Here is an 18,327-nt window from a genome sequence, read left to right as displayed (position 1 = left end):
GCGGGCCGCACGGTCGGGGAGCTGATGCTGGGATTCCGCCTCAGCAGCCTGGAGGCTGGGTTGCAGTCGGGCCCCGCCACGCCACCCCGCGCCTCTCCTGCGCCGGAGGACGAGGAGGAGGAAGAGGCGGATGAGGAGGAAGAAGAAGAGCGAGGCGAGGAGGACGGCAATGTCATCTGCCCTCCCGTGCTGTATTACAGCCGTGAGCCGGCTGAGCCTCATCTGCCACCAGCAGCAGCCATGGGGTGCTGGCAGCGTGTTGTGGTACAAAGCCCGCAAGAGCAAAGCGAGGTCCAGAGCCCCCCACGCTCCAGTGCTGGGCCCTCCTTGCTACAGCCCAGCAGCCCCCAGCAACTCCACAGCACCTTGGCACAGTTGCCGCTGCTCAGTGCCTTGCTGGCAGAGCTGTCTGTGCTCACCCGCTCTGCTACACCTGCTGCTGTCCATCCACATCTGGCCTGGCTCTACCGGGCCCCAGGGGACTGTGGCAAGGGTCCACAGCCATCCAGCCGTTCCCCTGCCCACAAGCCTGCAGAGGTGCCTGTGAGGCCAAGCAGGAGCAGTGAAGCTACCAGCTCTCAGTTCAAGCAAGGCCAGCAACAGACTACCTTACCAGGGTCTTCTCAGGCTGGGAAAAGATCTACGAAAGCTGCACCCCATGAAGAGACAAAATCTGAAAGAAACTTCAAAAACTAAGGAAAACACACCTCCCAGAAGGAAACTGTTGTATGGGCTGACAAATACACTGAGGTTACGGCTGCAGCAAACCAATCCCGATAAGCTGATCCGGCTTGAAAGGAGAGAACAGTACAGAAAAAAGCAAGTAGAAATGTTGAAGGTGAGAAGCCCATTATCCAAAAGAAAGTTGCTCAAAAATGCTAGAGAACAGTGTGTGGTTTCTCACAGGCAGTGTTCCAAGGGAGACAGTTCAAAGCAGAATGGTCAGGTTGATGAAACTGTTGAGACTTCATTACAAAACAGTGCTCTCAATGAGTACTTTTCCGGTATGGATGTTTTTCCTGACCTACAGAAGCAGTCTGCTGAAAGTCTGTTGAAGAGCAACAGTTTTGCAAGCAAAGAATATCCATGCAAATCAACAGTAGCCTCCTTACTGGAGAAAACTGTATTAAAGCCTGCTCACAAAGAAAAGGACTTGAAAGTTCAGCTTCCAGCAGCTTTCACATCAGATGCTAATGTGAAGGGAAGCAATGATAATGAGGAAGCCATACACTTAATCCATCCTAAAATCATGGAGCATGATAATACCTCTGTTGCAAGTGATCAGAAACGAAGCTCCAGCAGAACTGCTGAAAAAAGCTCTGAACTCATATACTCAGATGACTTTGTTGCTAGTCCTGACAACATAGTTTATTCAGAAGATTTCACCAGTGCTGAGTGTACAGACAGAGATTTGGAAGCTCTTGACAACAGTCCTGAACCTATCTGGCTTGAAAGCCCAAACCGACCTTGGTCAGATACAGAGGTGGAATCCAGCAGGTCCAGAGTTTCAAAAGCAAGTGAAAGAGCTGAAAGTATGTCAGATCTTCTGCCAGTGCATTCATCTTCATCACCGGTCTCTTCTTTGAAGAGAAACCATGGCTTGAAAAACAGCAAAGGAACTGGTGGTGAATCTGTTGATTTACTTAATGACACCTCTCTCTGGGCAGGATTATTAGATGAAGAGCAGGAAGCCCATCAGGTTGATAAGGAAGAGAGCAGAGTTAATGAGCATATTAAACAAGCATCTATACTGAGAAGTGAACAAGTTAGCTCTGATACTGATCTGAATATAGGAAAAGGGCAGACCTCTGCAGAAAACAGTCTGTCAGTAACTGAAGTGTGCTCCTACTTACCATGTAACTTGTCTGGTCTTGAACTTAGTGATGTGGAAAACAGTAGGTCTGGCAAAGATGATGATGTTTTGGGAGACCTACATACTCAATACAAAGATATCAGTGAACTTGTAATAAACAGTCTTCCAGGATACACAGTGTAATTTTAAGTTGTCACTGTCTGGATTAAAATATGGTATTTAAACTATTTTTATAATGTTTGTTACATTTAGTTACAATTAATACAAGTTAAGGCTATATTATGCGTATTTATACATTGGTGAGTTTACACACAAGTTTTTCAGGTAAATTACTAGAATCTCTAAGTGGATCTTGATCATTATCTAGAGGATGACTTCAGTGTCAGTATAGAATCATCGAATCATGGAACCATAGAATCACAAGGTTAGAAAAGACCTACAAGAACATCTAGTCCAACCGTCCTCCTATCATCATTACTACCCACTAAGCTACTAAAACAAATCTCATAGCAGCTAAACCATATCTTGTAGCAGATATCCTAACACAAAAATAATCCGATCAGGACAGAAAGTATAATTTACTGTTAAAAGCAGAAATGAAAACAGAAGCAGGAAATTCAGTACTCAGAACTCACCCAAGGTAAAAATAATAACATGTTATAGAAACAGCCAAGTACAAAATGCGTTCCTGACTGAATGTTAAATTTTTATCCCTCATGAAAATAGTTCTATGCTTCATTACAAATAGTTACTCAAAACATACCATCACAGCTAGTAACAGCACATACTTTTATCAACTAATTTGTCTAATGAGGCATTTTTACATTGTTCTGTCACTAAATATACAGACCAGAACTAGATGAGCCCTTTTCCATTACTGTAGGTTGAAGTTTCTCATTTAAGTTAGATTTTCATGATTTATTATAAAATAGCTTAAGAATTATTGATGACTGTAAATCTATATAATCTGGGAGAGCTTTAAGGAGTTGGAGAAAGTTACTTGACCTTGAAGAGTAAGAATGTGCAAAGAGAAGGAAAAAGTGCAGTAAATTTTCCATGCTTCACAGCTCCCTGATTGCATTCTCTGACAGTGGGGAAGGGGTAGGAGGGGCAGGACCCACAGTCAAGAAACTGAACGAACGAGCGTATTACATCTTGATTTAAAGATTCAAGATAGTGAGAAATTTGCTATGTCTCCTTTTTCTTTCCATTGGCTGAACTCCTACGTGCTACATCCCCTTTGCTGTTAAAATGCTTCAACTACCATCTGATGTTACCTTTTGGTTTCTTACTTCATTTCTATGACTTCCAATTTGATTACTGGACTTGCATCTTGTCTTCTGTCTTACTAATGAGATGGTTGGTTTTTTTTTTTGTTTGTTTGTTTTTTTTGGTGGTTGTTTGAGTCTATTCATACATCTCCTAGAAATTTGAGAGATAGTCTTTGACTTGAATCTGAAGAGAGCTCAGAATTGCTGCCTTAGCTTTTAAGTCTTTTTTGTCCTCCCTTTCTACTCTCGGACTAGTCCATTTCTTTTGCCAACCTTACATTCCTAACTCACTCATCATTTACATCATTTATCCTCAAGACTGTTAAATGACAGACTTGCCAACTTCCCTTTCCCCTGTAATTTACAATGACTTTTTCCATTTCTGTGCCTTGATAATATGACAATGAGTGCTCTATGTATCTTGGAAGATTTTTTATTTCTATCCTATGTGTTTATCTTATAGGAATGACAGTATTTCCTTTACTTAAATTACAAACATCTGTGAGGATTATTCAAGTTTTATTTAAGATTATTTAATTTTGACCTCTGAGAAGAATACTACTACTATTGTTAATCTAAAGGTAAACAGTTGAGAAAATGCTCATGCATCAAAGGAATCTGGGCAGAACAGTTCTGAAATGTTATTTAGGGTTCCTCTGCTTCATCAACTCCAAATCCAGATAAAATTATTTCTTTATTGCCATGGATCTGATACATGTGAAATCAGACTGTCACATATATATGGCAGCAATTGTGATTTAATTGATGGAATAAGTTCTGTGCAGTTCCAATGTCACTGAAATACAATGATGCCCAAACATTTTTACTGCCTGGCTAAATATAAATGATCTGCTAACGCTAAGAATTCAAGGTTTGAAAGTCATTACTTAAGAAAAGTTTATTTAAAAAAGATTTCTCAGCCCCAAATTGACTGAAATTCAAGGGCAAATTTCCACTCCTCTGTCTATTCCCTACCACATCTTCATTTTTCATTTTCCAGTAGTAAATATGGCAAGGATAATATTTCATTTGTTTAAGTTACAAAACTCCACAGTCTCCTTTTAGCTAACTTTATTTGGGATAACTTTAAAAGAGTTTATAATAGAATTTATAATTTAAACAGGACAATGATGAAAACAACAGAAAATTTGCGCACTAAGAACAAAACAGGAGACATGACACAATAACAGGAGGTCAGCATAATGCTTACTTGTTTTGGTTGCTTTGGGTCTTTTCAGATACAGGCTCACGTTAGTTACTGTTGCACAGAGAGGTTCCTATTCTCAGAGATAATAATCTTTTCAGATGTTATCTATGTTGTCATGAAAGTAAACAATATTTTATTTAATATTCAAATAACATCCCCAGTCAACAAAAAATGGGAAGGAACTTCACGTCACTGATCACTGAAAACTCAACTCATAAACCAAGAAGTACCTGCTGATGCCAAGAAGATTCTGTACCTCAACCCAGCAGGATAAAACAGAGGTATTAACTATTAGTATAAAATATGAAGGAAAAAAAAGCCAGCAACAAATTCCCTTTTGTACAAATCCTACAATCATCTACATTCAGACACATTATGTTATCCAGACAATTTTGTCACTGTAACTTGCATCCTGTATTCCTATGACCAAGCTGTTAACATCAGAAGTTTAATAAGATTTCTCTACCTTAATGGAGGTACTCAACCAATTTTTCATAAAGACATCATTTCTAAACTGTAGGGGCCAAATTATGATTATGATTGTGCACAGGACATGGCAATACTCTGGACGAGGAAAATAATAATAGCATATCCTCCACAGAACCATAGCGATTTGGCTGTGGCACCTGAGTGAAATAGCAGGAGAAAAGAGAAGTGCTGCTACTCTGGTAGTTCTGCGCTACATCTCTGCACTAACAGGCCTGAAAACAGTCCTAAAAAGTCAGTGCATTGGAAAGCTGCTTTCCTAAAAACATCTCAACTAAAATTGCTCATTAGAAAAGGAGAAGATAGCTGAAGAACCCCCCCTTCTGCACACCGAGACTTTGAAAACTCAGCTTTTTGAGCAAGAACAGCTAATTCTTCCATACACATTCAATCCCTGGTTGTTTTTCAGAGTCCCTGGAAAAATTATTAATTTGTACTCATTACAGGATGTGCCCCTGTCCACTGGGAGATGTGCATAAAGACACGCCGGTTTCTTAGATGCCCTCATCTGTCTGCTTATAAGAGCTTTCAATAGTTATTGAATGCTGAGCAATCCACGTAAACAAACGTTCTGTTACATATACTGTATAGACACAGAGACAATGGCTTGTCACAGTGTAAAGTGAATTTGCTGTAGTTTTCATTTTGGCCTCACAGTCTGTATTAAGTAATAAATTATAGTTACTTCAAATTTTATAGTTTTTAGTTACACTTGGCTACAGCAAAATTAAAATGTTAAAATTATTTACCTAAGTTTATTATAGCTTACGACTAAGGAAAACCATCTAGTATCTTACTATTGACTTGCTACTATAGCAGCTGATCTTTCTCTAAGTGTGTACCATATTCCAAGAATATATTCTGTAATACTCTGTATGTTAGTAAAGATGGATGTTCAAAACTTGCTTGTGAGAAGGGTAGTTAAATCAGCTAAAATAAAATTGAACTTAACGTTTCACTACACAAGTCCCGAAGTGAGAAACAAACTTACATACATGTTAATTTCTCTCAAAATTTACAGCAATAGTTTTCTGTCTGTCTTTTAAAAATACATTTCAGCATACTATTTACTCAAACTTAGACAGGTAGCACGATACAACTGATGTTGAGATGGGACTAGCAGGATGCCAAGTAGTGACAGTTTCAGTTCTTTTGTCGTGTTTTATTTTTCTTTCTTTAAACCTCTTCTTCTGTAAAGTTTTCCAGCTGTAGGGCAGTTCTGGTCAGTCTTATTACTCAGTCTTCTGCCCTTGTTGCCTAGGAACATTTTTTAAGAAGTTTCAGCCAATGATCAGTTTCATCCACTTCATTTTTTATTCTCAGCTCTTAGCACCTTGATTAGATGATACAGTTTCTTCTCTGTGATTTTACTGGTTATAATTTGTAATCCCTTCATTTTGGAACTCCTTTTCCTCAGTTTTCTGAGATTGTATCCAGCTTTGGTAATTCTGCAATTTTATTTTATTTTATTTTTTTATAGAGTTTCTCATTCTTCCTGCCTTAATTTCTATGTCCCAGTACTTTATGATACCTGCTATTGCAATCATTTTGTTTCTTTTCGTGAAATTGCTTCTCAGAGTTAAACACTCTTCCCATCTGGACATCTTTGGGACTCTGCTTTCATTTTCTCAAGATTTGTCACCAGCAGATACTTTACTATTTACTAAGCTTTGATTGCCTAGAAATAAGTGAAATCATTGAATCTTACATTCATATTCTTAAAAGGTTTTGTTGACTTTAACTGCAGCTCCCGTGAAATATAACGCTGCTCACTCAGAGCTGCAGGATGGTTGTCCAGAATACCGTGGTTGAACATTTACCCACTGTTATCAGACATCAGGTTTCTCTACCTCTCCCAAACAATCCTATCTTTAATCCTTTTCTGAAGTTTCCATTTGCAGAATAACCTTATTTCAGAGAGCCAAGGCCATCCTTGTGAGAACATATGCTGACTATAATTTAACATTGATTTTGAGCTAATGGCAATCACAGCTGCCGTAGCTGATGTTCGTTACCAGCTAGCTGCTTGCACTTTCCATCCTCCCTTTTAATCAGTATACTGCTGGATTTTAATTTCTAGTTTGTTCACATTCAGATTCTTCCTGCATTTAAACTCTTATTATGTATGCAGTTCTGGTATGCTGAAGTCACCCAGATGAGCGATAGCTTCACTGCCTTTTTCTTGTTTGGCATTGACATTCACTTGTATTAAATGGTATTTGTTTGAGGGAGGGGTGAAGGGGGTTGGGATTGTTCTATGATTTCACTGAATCTCTTAAATTCTTACATGAATTTTGTACTGCAGTTTAATGTAAACGTCCCTTGACAGGACAGCTTGCATCTTCCCAGAAAAGCACAGTCAGTGTTCTCTATTGGTTTCTAGAGGATGAATTTGAATGTCTCATGCTGTAGAAACTGGTATTAATCTTTAGTTCTGCAGAGACCTCTTCAAGTGACTCATTTACCAGTTGTTCAAAATAGCATGACTTGGCAGAGGAAATGTTTAAATAACACCAGAAGTAGTCATTACTCCTAACTAAATTAAAATTTAAAGATTGATTTAGTTACTCTTAATTACAAAAATACCCCCAAAATGGTAATTTAAAAAAGAAATAGTTGTCTATTATTTTTATTTATTCTTATCGTAGACATTTTTCAAATATTTTGAGTGATAACCTAGTAGCCTTTACGTGTTCAGTTCATCTGAGCTAAATCAGGTAAGAATGCCTTTCTATGTATCCATTAACAGAAGGTAGGTAACAGGTTTTCAAAAGGAAGTGAAGGTATTTGCATGGTGGAATCTGCTGCAATTCCATGGGAATTAGTCACCATGAAAATAGTCACAGAATGGAAATCCATGCTGAGGGCTCTAACAGTATTATCTCTTGGAATGCAAAAATGTTTCTGAAAGAAGATAACTCATGCTTCAACAAATATTTTCAGAGCCATTTAGAAAGTTTAGTGGTATCATGACTGTAAGAAACTCCGTTGGTGTCAAGGAAATTCTAGCTCTTTTCTCTTTAATTGCTGGCAGATTCAATATTTTTCCTATCCCTTAGGCTTATGTACTGAGGGTAACCCCTTTGACTTTCCCTAAGTTTCAATATCATAACAGAGTCTTGCCTGTTATTGCTCAGAAACTTATTTCAGGAACCCCTCAAATTCTTCTTGTTCCCTTGACTGTGTCTTGACTGTTCCAGCTTTTCCTCACCACTTATTTTACACCATCTCTAGAACTCAGCTTGTCTCTATTTATGATTCAGAACAATCTCCAAGCACTTCTCAGGCACCTTCTCTGGTTTCATCTCATCTTTAAAATCAAACTGAAGTTCTGCCTGCAGTGCTCAGCGTGATTTATCCCCTTCATCCACCTTAGTTTCTTACCCTGTACCTACTTCTTTGTAATCTTATTTTTTTCCATTTTCAGAAAATAAATATCTGGAAATCACTGTACACCCATTTCCTACCTGCAGCTCAGTCCTGCCTTTTTTTGCCTGCAGGTAGCTGTATTCGTTACGAGTTTTTAACAGGAACACTCTAGACATAGAATTTAAGACAGACAGAAAACAACACATCATACTCTGACCTTCTCTACATTGTGATCCTTGACATTTCATTTGCTTACTTCTGGTGTCACTGGGACAAAGCTGTACTAATAAAACTGATCAAAATGTAATGGCTTAAATAGCGAAGGAAATGCTTCATGAAACAAGGGCAGACCTTGCTAGAGCACAATATAAGGAAAGCTCTGGCATATTCTGGGATACATTTTTAATTTTCTTTTACACAGTGCTAACCAGGTTTTGCAACAAAATCATTGTATGTAAGAAAATCTGCTTTCTGACTCATAGCCATGACTCATAGCCATTGCTGTCCTCTTCTGAAACACAGTCAGAGCCTTTTGATTGCTGCATGTGTCATCTCCTTCTGCTCCTGAGCATTGACCACTTTATTTGTAAAGAGGAATAGATGAATAAAGGTTTTCTTCAAAATCTAGTCATTTGCACAGGATCCTTCTGCACAAAGGTAAGGCCCCAGAAAGCATAGTACTTCAGTACCATTTCCTGTATACCTATTTCTAATAACAGAACACTGGAGTAGATTCGCTGTTATCAAAACCTTTATCAACATGACATTTTGGTTCTTTTTCAATGAGAGCAGTGTATTTGCCACTATTTCCATGGTACACATTGCTGTTATAACGCCATTTTTCCAAGCTGTTAGTTGGCAATTAAATTCTATCAAATTACTTGTGTTGCTTCAATTTAATTTGGGTTGACACAGTCAAGAGCTGCATCTAGGAAAGGACTAGCAGCAATAGAGTCATAACTGAGGTTTGCTTTCTGTTTTTCTGAAACCTTATAACTGTCTCTACATACACAGAGAGAGAGAGAAAGAGAGAAAGGGAGAGAGAGGATTTTGCCAAAGAAACATTCTTTGTCTGCTGCTGGCATCACATTCATATACCCAGAAAAAAAAAAGTCACGAGCAAACAGATGTTTGGTGTAAAGCTGGGGACCGTGTTCCAAATGTTCCTCTCAATCTCTTTTGCTTCTTTTGGAGTTTTAAAATGGAACTGACATTTTGTTTCCCCAGCCTCTGTAAGATTGCTAACAAACCAAAGACAAAAACTCAACTTCTCAAAAGTAGCCCTGTCTTCTTAAACACACAGTAAACCTTTACACAGGAAAGCTATTTAAGGAATGTTTATAGAAACCATTTGAGAAATATTTTGAACTTTCCCATTCAATTTAACATCCCAAATCAATTGAGAATAGCTTCCTTCACTGTATTTATCACTTTTACTTCTGATCCCAATAGGAAAGACTGTGAAGATAAGTATTTTGTTTTGGTTTGAGTTTAGCAATAGTTTAGATCCCAGCAGTCCTGCTTTTACTGGAGCCACCTCACACAGGCCTGCCAACAGTTCAGCAAGTGGAGTAAATACCAAAGTTATGGATCAGATGTACAACATAAAGCAAAATAAAGCTGTGTTGATGCAATACTAACAACAGGAGTTTGCTCCCCACACTCCTGGTCAAAGAAATAATATCTTTCTGGGACAGCCCATCAAGTCTTGCATTTCAACTGGCAGGACATTAAAACAAAGACAAGAAGAGGAAGGAAGGAGTAAGTTTTAGGGAAGAATCCTCTTGGAAGGACCTTCATTTCACTTGTTCTCCTCAGGCTAACTCAAGCATCTTAACTGTTCTCTCAGTTACCTTTCTGACTGCACAGGGAAGAGTTTGTCTCTCAAGGCACGCGGATAAAAAAAATATTTATACAATCAAAAGTAATACATTGGGTTGGACTCTTAAAATGAGTAATAGCCATCCGTGCACAAAACACCACAAACTGTTTTTTTTCTACTTTCTTTTCAGTTTCTTAGTCATTCTGGACATAAAGTTAAAAGCAAGCAATACATGCAGAAACGCATGCAACAACACATTTTGCCACCCCTATTGAAAACAATAGAGTAAATTAAAAGCAACAGAAGAAGCAAGGAGGAATGTTTTGCCACCTGACGTTTAGAAATTGCTTTAAAACCACCAGCAGTGACAATGTTTACTTATTTCCTCCTCATCCTCCTGACATCTGCTGGGGAACATCAACAAGACTTTTAGGCACATCTGGAGGCTAAGTGCAAAAATGGCTCTTGATGCAAATGAGTTCCTCCAATGCATCAGCTAGGAAACATTTCATTCCCAAACCTGCAAGAGGCCTGGAAACCTCCCCGGCACCATACCATCTATCATTACACAGTATTTTCCAAAAGCTGCCTTTGTGCACGACCTCCATTACTATGCCTCAGTAGGCAGGTGGTTCTGTCATTCAGTATCTGTCTTCGAAGTGCTGAAGAGTCCTAAATGGTTCTGTTTCCACATGCAAGCTTCAGTCTGCTCAGAGCAAGCCAGATTCATGCTCTTGTAAGAATTCTTTGCAACAGTGTTACCTCCTAGTGCTTTATTACTCCCATCTATAACCACAGAACCAGCTACACAGAGAACTGCCACTCCTTTAGGTACACAGAAAGGAAAAGTTCCTCAAGGACAGGAGCCAGGTGAGAAACCAGGGTTCAGCCCATATCTGTGACATTAACAGACTTCAGTGATCATCCTTCTTTCCTGAAGGAAATAGGCTTGCTCTACTGCAAGGAGTGAGCTCATGACATGTACTTAGAAAAAGCACAGTACAGTGAGTGCATTTGCCAGCCCAGAAGGTCCTAAAAAGAGTTTGAGTGATACAAAGTGTGTTTATGCACATCCTCACAATATGTATCCTCTCTTGCCTTTCAAGAACCTAACATGAGAGACAGATTTTCCTCATTTGTCCCATTGACATCTCCAACTCTAAATTCCTACTTTGGGCATTCCATCCCGAGTCCTGGAGTACATCTGCCTCAGGTAAGTATTACTTATGTTGCATATACTGATATGGTGGGATGGTGTGGCTTGAATCAACTCCAGATTAGATCCCAGCTTTTATGATCTCAGAAAGTCTAAATTTTAAACAGGAAATCATTGTTAGGATCTGATTCATGACTTAGAAAATGCAATAGCAACAAAAATAAACACCTTTAAAAATTCCACGTGGAAGTGTATTACTTTACACCGTTTGCACTGAAGCAATTATTTTTACATTACTTAAACACTAAGATAGATTTATTAAAAATGTGCAGAGTATATGTAGCGCTTGTCCTGGTAATGGTAGAGCAAACAATGTATGCTGCAATCCAGCACAGAATATGTGAACATAACAATTAGGAACCATCTGGTGACCTGGCACTTACGGGTATAGGAATGAAATTTCTATTAAATTTTATTATCCAAAAATGTAAGTGACAGCTCCCACTTGAAACCCCAGAGCCACTAAGCTGTCCAAATAAAGAGAAGGATGTCACCCAGTTAATGTGTTGGATCACACAGCTTGATGACATACCTTGTAAATAATATGCTCCCTTCCCATGTTCTTGGGCACAAATTGCTTGTACAGTTGGATTTTTGAGAAGATCCGTCCGTATTAAAGGTAAACTGGGAGTCACATTGCAGTTCATTGAGAACGAAGTAATACAATAGAAGGGTCAGTCATCTCCCAGGTTTTACAAGCCTAGATTGCATCTTGTGCAAGGTAAGAAGAAAAGCCCATCTGAAAAGCTGTATTCTGGCAATAAGGTTATGTCAGCTAACGCTGCAACTGTGTTCAGTTTACCTGGACCTGTGAAACAGAGCTCAGGAATTCTTCTCTCCCACCCCAAAAGCTCACCTCACTATCAGATTATAAGCAATTCAGATGATATTCTTCAGTGTCGCAGAAGAAAACCAATGTAGCAAGTTTCAAAAGGGAGACTGTTAGCAGGGTAGCAAGGACATATTCGCAGTCTTTTAGCAATGAAATATGTTCCCATACTGAGTGAATAAGCCCTAATTTTATTTATTTATTTATTTATTATTTTCCCAGGACTGTTATCTTTAATATTTAGTGTAAAACACTACGAGTCTGTCAAAAATAAAATAAAATAAAATCAGTCACCTCATCCAAAAATGCTTCATCTTTTCCACATTATTGTTTAATTATTGTTCATAGTCTCTGCAGCTACCGACCCGTGAAAGTTATCACAGATCTCAATTTTGTAGTCAATATATCATTCTGTGGTAGAGACCTGGAAAAGGTCTGTTCGGTTTCATCTGGTCACCAGTTCTCTAACCAGAGTCAGAATTTACCAATAAGGAAAACTGTTGTGGTTTAACCCAGCAAGTGGCTGAACACCACACAATTGCTCACCACCCCTCGACTGATGCCCAGCTAGGCCCTCAGCAGCAGAAGAGAGTGAGATGAACTCCTACCCCCTTCAAAACTCCTTCCACATGTCACATGGTATGGAACATCCCTTTGGCCAGTTTAAGTCAACTGTCCTAATTCTGCCCCTCCCAGCTCCTTGGGCCCTTTGCTGAGCATGGCCTTGGCTTCGTACAGCCCTGCTTAGCAGCAACTATAAAGATCAATGCACCATCAACATTGTACTTCTCCTAGAACCAAGGCATAGCACTGTACCAGACACTATGAAGAAAACAATTCCACCTCAGCTGAAACTAAGACAAAGGTAAACCTAGATCATGACCCACTGCACTTTAAGTTCATTCAAGAAAAACTCCATAGACCCACACCTTTCAAACAGGTTGCAGTCTCTGTTTCTGGAGAATTTCTCTAGTGTACATTCACAAATATACACTTGACTTTGCAACATTACCCATTAGCTTTAAAGTATCTGCCAGCTTAAGAAGAATAGCAGAGGATTTCCAGGCATTCATTTTTAAGCTTCAGTATTCTTCTCTTTCAGCAAAGATGACTGCACAGCTATCACTGCCACCAGAAATTGGCTACTGCATATATTTATGCTTTTTAAGCACTTTGTATGAAGTATTTCTGCCTCTTAAATGGTTTCTTGCAGGCCCTGTATTTAGTAAGACAGCAACCTTTGTGCAGACAGAACTATTCAAAGTTTTGAAAAACAGAATTTGCCTCTACTCAAGCAAAACATCAGTAGCATAATCCTATTCTCAGAGTAAGCTCTGCTTGGAAACTAAATGACCAAAGTGCTCCCAAGGGTAGCAATTAGTATTTTAGCCAGTGGAATCAGTTGGGGAGACTCTTGTAAATTTAATGAATTCCCCAGTAGTCACTCCATCATCATCACTAATATGTTGGCAATACTGCTAGAAGTAATGTTGCCAATCCATTATAGGTCCTCACTTATTGCCTTAAATTTTAAATTTATGGATTCTGCATGTGAACTCTTCTCCGATGGTGATGCTTTGTGCTAATGCAATCACAGAGGGGCCAGTTGGGAGCATAACAAGACTGAACTCAGTACACTTGGCAAGACGTCACTGGGAAATCTAGGCAAGGCATTCCTGAGTTTCTGTTCTTTATCTCTTACCTCCCTAACACTTGTTCCTCTAAACTAGACCATAATTAGATCTATCCCTTCCGGGATTCATTTTCCAGATTAGAATAAGGCACAGAGAAAACTCAGGCTCACTGTGTATTCAGCCAGCATTTGGATGTGAATATGGAAGTGCTGAATACAGCAATGACATGCAGCTACAGAAGAAAGCAGTGCTTGAAGGACTCAAGACTTCATCTAACATATCGCCTTGCCCTCAGGTGAAAATCAACATGCAGCTACATCATTGACAGATTTTTCATCTAACTCATTCTTTGAAACCTTCAGTAGGAGAGATTCTGCATCTTCCCCAGGCAACATGTTCCAGTGCTTAATTATCTTGAATGTTAAAAGTTTCTCCCAGTGTCAGACATCCCCTGGTGCTATTTAAGTCCATTGTTTCCTAACCTCTACACTACAGAAAGAACAAGTTATTCCCTTCCTCTTTAAAGCAGCTTTCTGTGCATTTAAGACTTGCTTTTTTGCATGGTTTCTTTTCTCTTGATTAAACAACCACAGGTCTTGCAGCCTTCACACAATGACCAAGGCTGGCAAAGACCTCTTAATCCATCTGCTCCATCCCCTGTTCAGGCAGGGCCACCACAGTAGGTTGCCCAGGGCCACGTCCTGGCAGCTTTTGAGGATCTCTAAGAAGGGAAACCCAACAAGTACGAGGAAGCCTTCCTTCATAGGCCACAGCTCTCTGGTCACGCTTGTTGCTTTCCAGTTACAGCCTCATAACACTTTCCTTGAAACAAATTACCCTAATCTATGCGCAACCACACCAGATGAAGTTTTCACAGGATCTACTAGACAGGAAAAACTACTTCACATGCCTTCCAGTCTCTCATTGTTTGGCATCATCTGCAAGTGTAATATATCCTTCCTCTTTTATCAATTAGTCAATCAGTTGTGAACAAAAATATTGACTATGCACAGAGCCATTACAACACAGAGCCTTACTACCACTTATTTCTATTTTCACAGTGTCCTATACAGAGAACTGTTCACTGAGAACACGAAGTCAACCACATTAGAAATTTCACATCCAGAGCACGTTCCCCAGCTTATCTGCAGGAATGTCAGAGCATCCTAATGTCAGGACACATGACATCTAAGGATTCTTCCCTATCCAAACATCTGTTACACTGTCACAAAAAAGAACAGATTAGTCTGACATGATTTGTTCTCAACAAATCCATGCTGACTGCTACTCATTTCCTTGTTATCTTCCAAGCACCTACTGAATGTTTATATGATTATTTGTTACAATATTTTTCCTCTTGGATCTTAAAAAGAAAAGTCAGACACCATGCAGGTAATCAGTGGTAAGGACAATCTATCCAGAAAAACAAATGATGAGTAAGTGAGTACAACATACCTCAGTGGTATATGTTTACAAGCGTTCAAAACTCTAATAGATCAAAATGCAATTGAATAAGGGAAAAAAAAAAAAAGAAAAAAAAGAAAGAAAGAAAGAAAGAAAGAAAGGGGAAAAAAGCTTGTAAAGTGAGGCTAAAGAAGTTCTTTACTTTCCTTGCATATCTTTGTTCACTGTTCAGACAGATCTACCAGAATCCACAGAAATTTAATAATGATAGTATTAAGCAATAGTGGTATGAGCAGATTCACTCAGCTCCCTGAAAAACTTTGACTTTTCAAGTTGTTACAAAACAACACCCTCAAGATGTCTTGTTCAAGACATTTATGGTCCAGATTTCTCATGATCAGTGCTTAGGAAGAAGTTTCCTTCTGGAAACAGGAGGGCCCAAATCCCAAAGAAATCGAATGTTTATAGGAAAGAGTACTCCTGTTCCAGTACACCAAAAAAAAACAAACTAAGCAGGGGCAGATCACAGATCTGTGCTCTCGGTAATGAAAAATCACATTGTTTAAGAGCTTGCACATCAACAACTGGGCTTTTCTGCACCTAGCAGCCTCATCCCACACTTGCAGGATTTGTTTAGGAGACAGCACGAGCTAGAGCAGTTCCCAAGAACAGACTAGATAAGATCCTCTGACTTGAAGACAAAGAATTTGATGATTTCAAAATAATTAAGACTCTACCACTTGTTGATGGGCTGCTGTAGCATACAGCAGCTTTGGAGGCCAGCCTGGACACAGGAAAGTTTTCACAAAGTATTCTGAAGAACCTTACTGGGAATCTGTGACAAGCTCAGTGCATGTCTCAGCCCAATCTCTCATCATCATGTTGATGTCATATTTTTGGCTTAACCTGATGACCATCTTGCTCTCTGTTCACCACATTGAGAGGTCTGGCTAGGAATCCAGTGGCAGACATGGAGAGGGCAGGGAAAAAGCCCCAAATCCCTACCAGCTTTGCCCCTGGAATGTGCATGCCTGAATAGAAAGGCACAGCTCCATTTTTTCCCCATCCACCAACACTATATCATCCCCACACATTGGCAGATCCCAGTTTGAAATTCAGGAGAGATAGGGATTCCTTCTGAAGGGACACAATGTAGAAGTGACATCCTTGCTCCCAGAGTGATGTGACCTCTGCAGATCCCAGCATTTATGTAGACAGTCTTGAACATGGCTGAAAGGACAGAGACATTGAAGGTCTTCACAAACTTCAAAAGTAAAGCCGAAGATTGCTTCCATACCTCCAGATCCCACTGTCTCCAATCTTTATCCCCTTCCTTGGAACTAAAACCTCCTGAACATCAACCAGAAGAACCAGATCAACCAATGAATCTTCACTCAACCCAGAAGAACCAATTTCCTTAATAATGCTTTAAACTTCCATTTACCATTTCTTTCTACACATGTACCCTTAATCATTCCTTTCAAATTTGTACAAACTCTTACTGAATTTTCACAGCTAGGCTCAGATTACATTTCCCCCTAATAAAAAGCTGAAGTATTCATTGATGCCTTAATTTTCAATAATTAATTTTCAATGTTTAGATTTAACCCCACACAAAGTCAAGCACTTCATACAACAGACAGAAGCTTTGCAAAATTTTTGAATTTTCCATTCATTCATCTAGACCATTTAATCTGCACTTTCATGCCTACAAATAGCTTAAAAAAACTGTATTTTCAGTTTATTGTTATCTGACAAACTACTGTGTATTGAGCTTCAGAAGGAATAACGTTGAATGACAGATAACTCGAAGAAGGGCAAAATGTAATTGTCATGTCTCAGCAAACATTGATGAAATCTATAAAATCTAAAAGACCATTTAGAGTGCTAGAAGAAAGTGCCTCATTATTGTTCTCATTGCTATTGCTAACAGAACTATCTCATTGTTATTGTTAAATAACCGCAAATTTAAACAATAACATTGTAAAGAAAAGCAGATGGATGAAAAATTTTGTAAGATAGATCAGTAAAGAAAAAAGAGAAACGCAACTTTTAATGATATTCCAGTTATGAACAACAAGACCACTAGTTGAACTTGCAAAGCCAGAAGAGAGTTACAGAATACTTTGTTTCATTGCTTATGCATGGTTGCAGCTTTAGTGTGCTCAAAGAACCATTCTGAACCTTGTATTCATACTGGAATTTTAGAAAGATGTAACAAACAGGTAGTTCTTTAACTTCTGTACTTATGTCTTAATGTATCAAAATGCATCTTTTAAATACTCCCACTCAGGTAGGAGCTGTCATTTTTAATTTTAAATTCACCCTCCAAGCCCTATTAGTCCACTTCTATCTCAAAAAGATAAAAGGAGAAAAGACAGTACCACCCATAAGCATACTTTCAATTTCTTGGACTGGTTTGATTTCACTCTTCATAAGTAATCATGATGCAAGCGCTTAATATGGCTTTTCTTTACACTCTGCCCACAGCAACTTGGGTAGCACAGATGTTTGTATTGTCTCTTTTCTGCTTAGTCTGTTAAAAAAAAAAATAATAATTTTTCACTCTAAACTTGGTTTCTGTTCTCAAAAGGATAAGGTACAGACAAATCAGAAGTGGATTTGCTCCTTTGGAATTTGGAATTTCAGTAAAAATTGCTTTAAGCATGGATGTGGGGCTTCTAATACTATGACCATTACATACTTCAGGCTTCAATCTATTATTGAAGAAGTGTATTTGTAACTTGTTAACAGAAGGGCAAGAATTTCTTCACTCAGTCAGATTTCCCGAGCACCTTGACTGGAGGCATGGCAAGAGTAAGAGCTTTGTCTTGTGTTACTTTTCCTTAGACAGAATAGATGAGTGGCATTCTTTTACAGAGTGGAGGCACATTCATTTGGTGTTGAATTTTAGCCGGAACCTTCCTGATTTAACAACTGAGATAATCTTGAACACCAGGAGTGCATCTTTACTCAGTGCAAGTAAGGAGGAGGGGAGGTACAGATCTCAGTTGCGGATTGGGAACAACGTGGAAAATCTGTCACCTTACCAAATACATTGAATGACCTTATTTTTGAGTCAGTTCTAGCTACATTAAGGTTATCATTTTCTTTCAGTGTACCATACTTAAAGTTGCTTGCTTGCCCTCAGAATATAAAAATCCAAGAGTTGAAAGTAAATCATGGAACAGATCTCCCTACAGTAGAGAGCAAACTGGAGAATTTATGAGAGAGCCAGAGCACAACAAAGCTCTGTCTTGCAAAGATAAGCTGAAA

At 38.9% G+C, this 18,327-nt stretch overlaps 1 protein-coding gene across 1 annotated transcript in view; it reads left to right on the top strand.

The window, feature by feature from the left end:
• Positions 1-1,997, top strand: part of MAP10 (microtubule associated protein 10) — a 2,883-nt gene extending 886 nt beyond the window's left edge. Inside the window, 2 exon segments of the mRNA XM_019613516.2 lie at positions 3-684; positions 686-1,997. Of these exon segments, the coding sequence (XP_019469061.1) occupies positions 3-684; positions 686-1,996 (1,993 nt within the window). The 3' untranslated portion in view covers position 1,997.
• The last annotated feature ends 16,330 nt before the right edge of the window (positions 1,998-18,327 follow it).

Source organism: Meleagris gallopavo, chromosome 2 (genome assembly GCF_000146605.3).
Source record: "Meleagris gallopavo isolate NT-WF06-2002-E0010 breed Aviagen turkey brand Nicholas breeding stock chromosome 2, Turkey_5.1, whole genome shotgun sequence".
In the NCBI taxonomy this organism is placed as follows: domain Eukaryota; kingdom Metazoa; phylum Chordata; class Aves; order Galliformes; family Phasianidae; genus Meleagris; species Meleagris gallopavo.
Note: the sequence above shows the minus strand (reverse complement) of the source record. Positions and strands in the feature narration are given on the sequence as shown.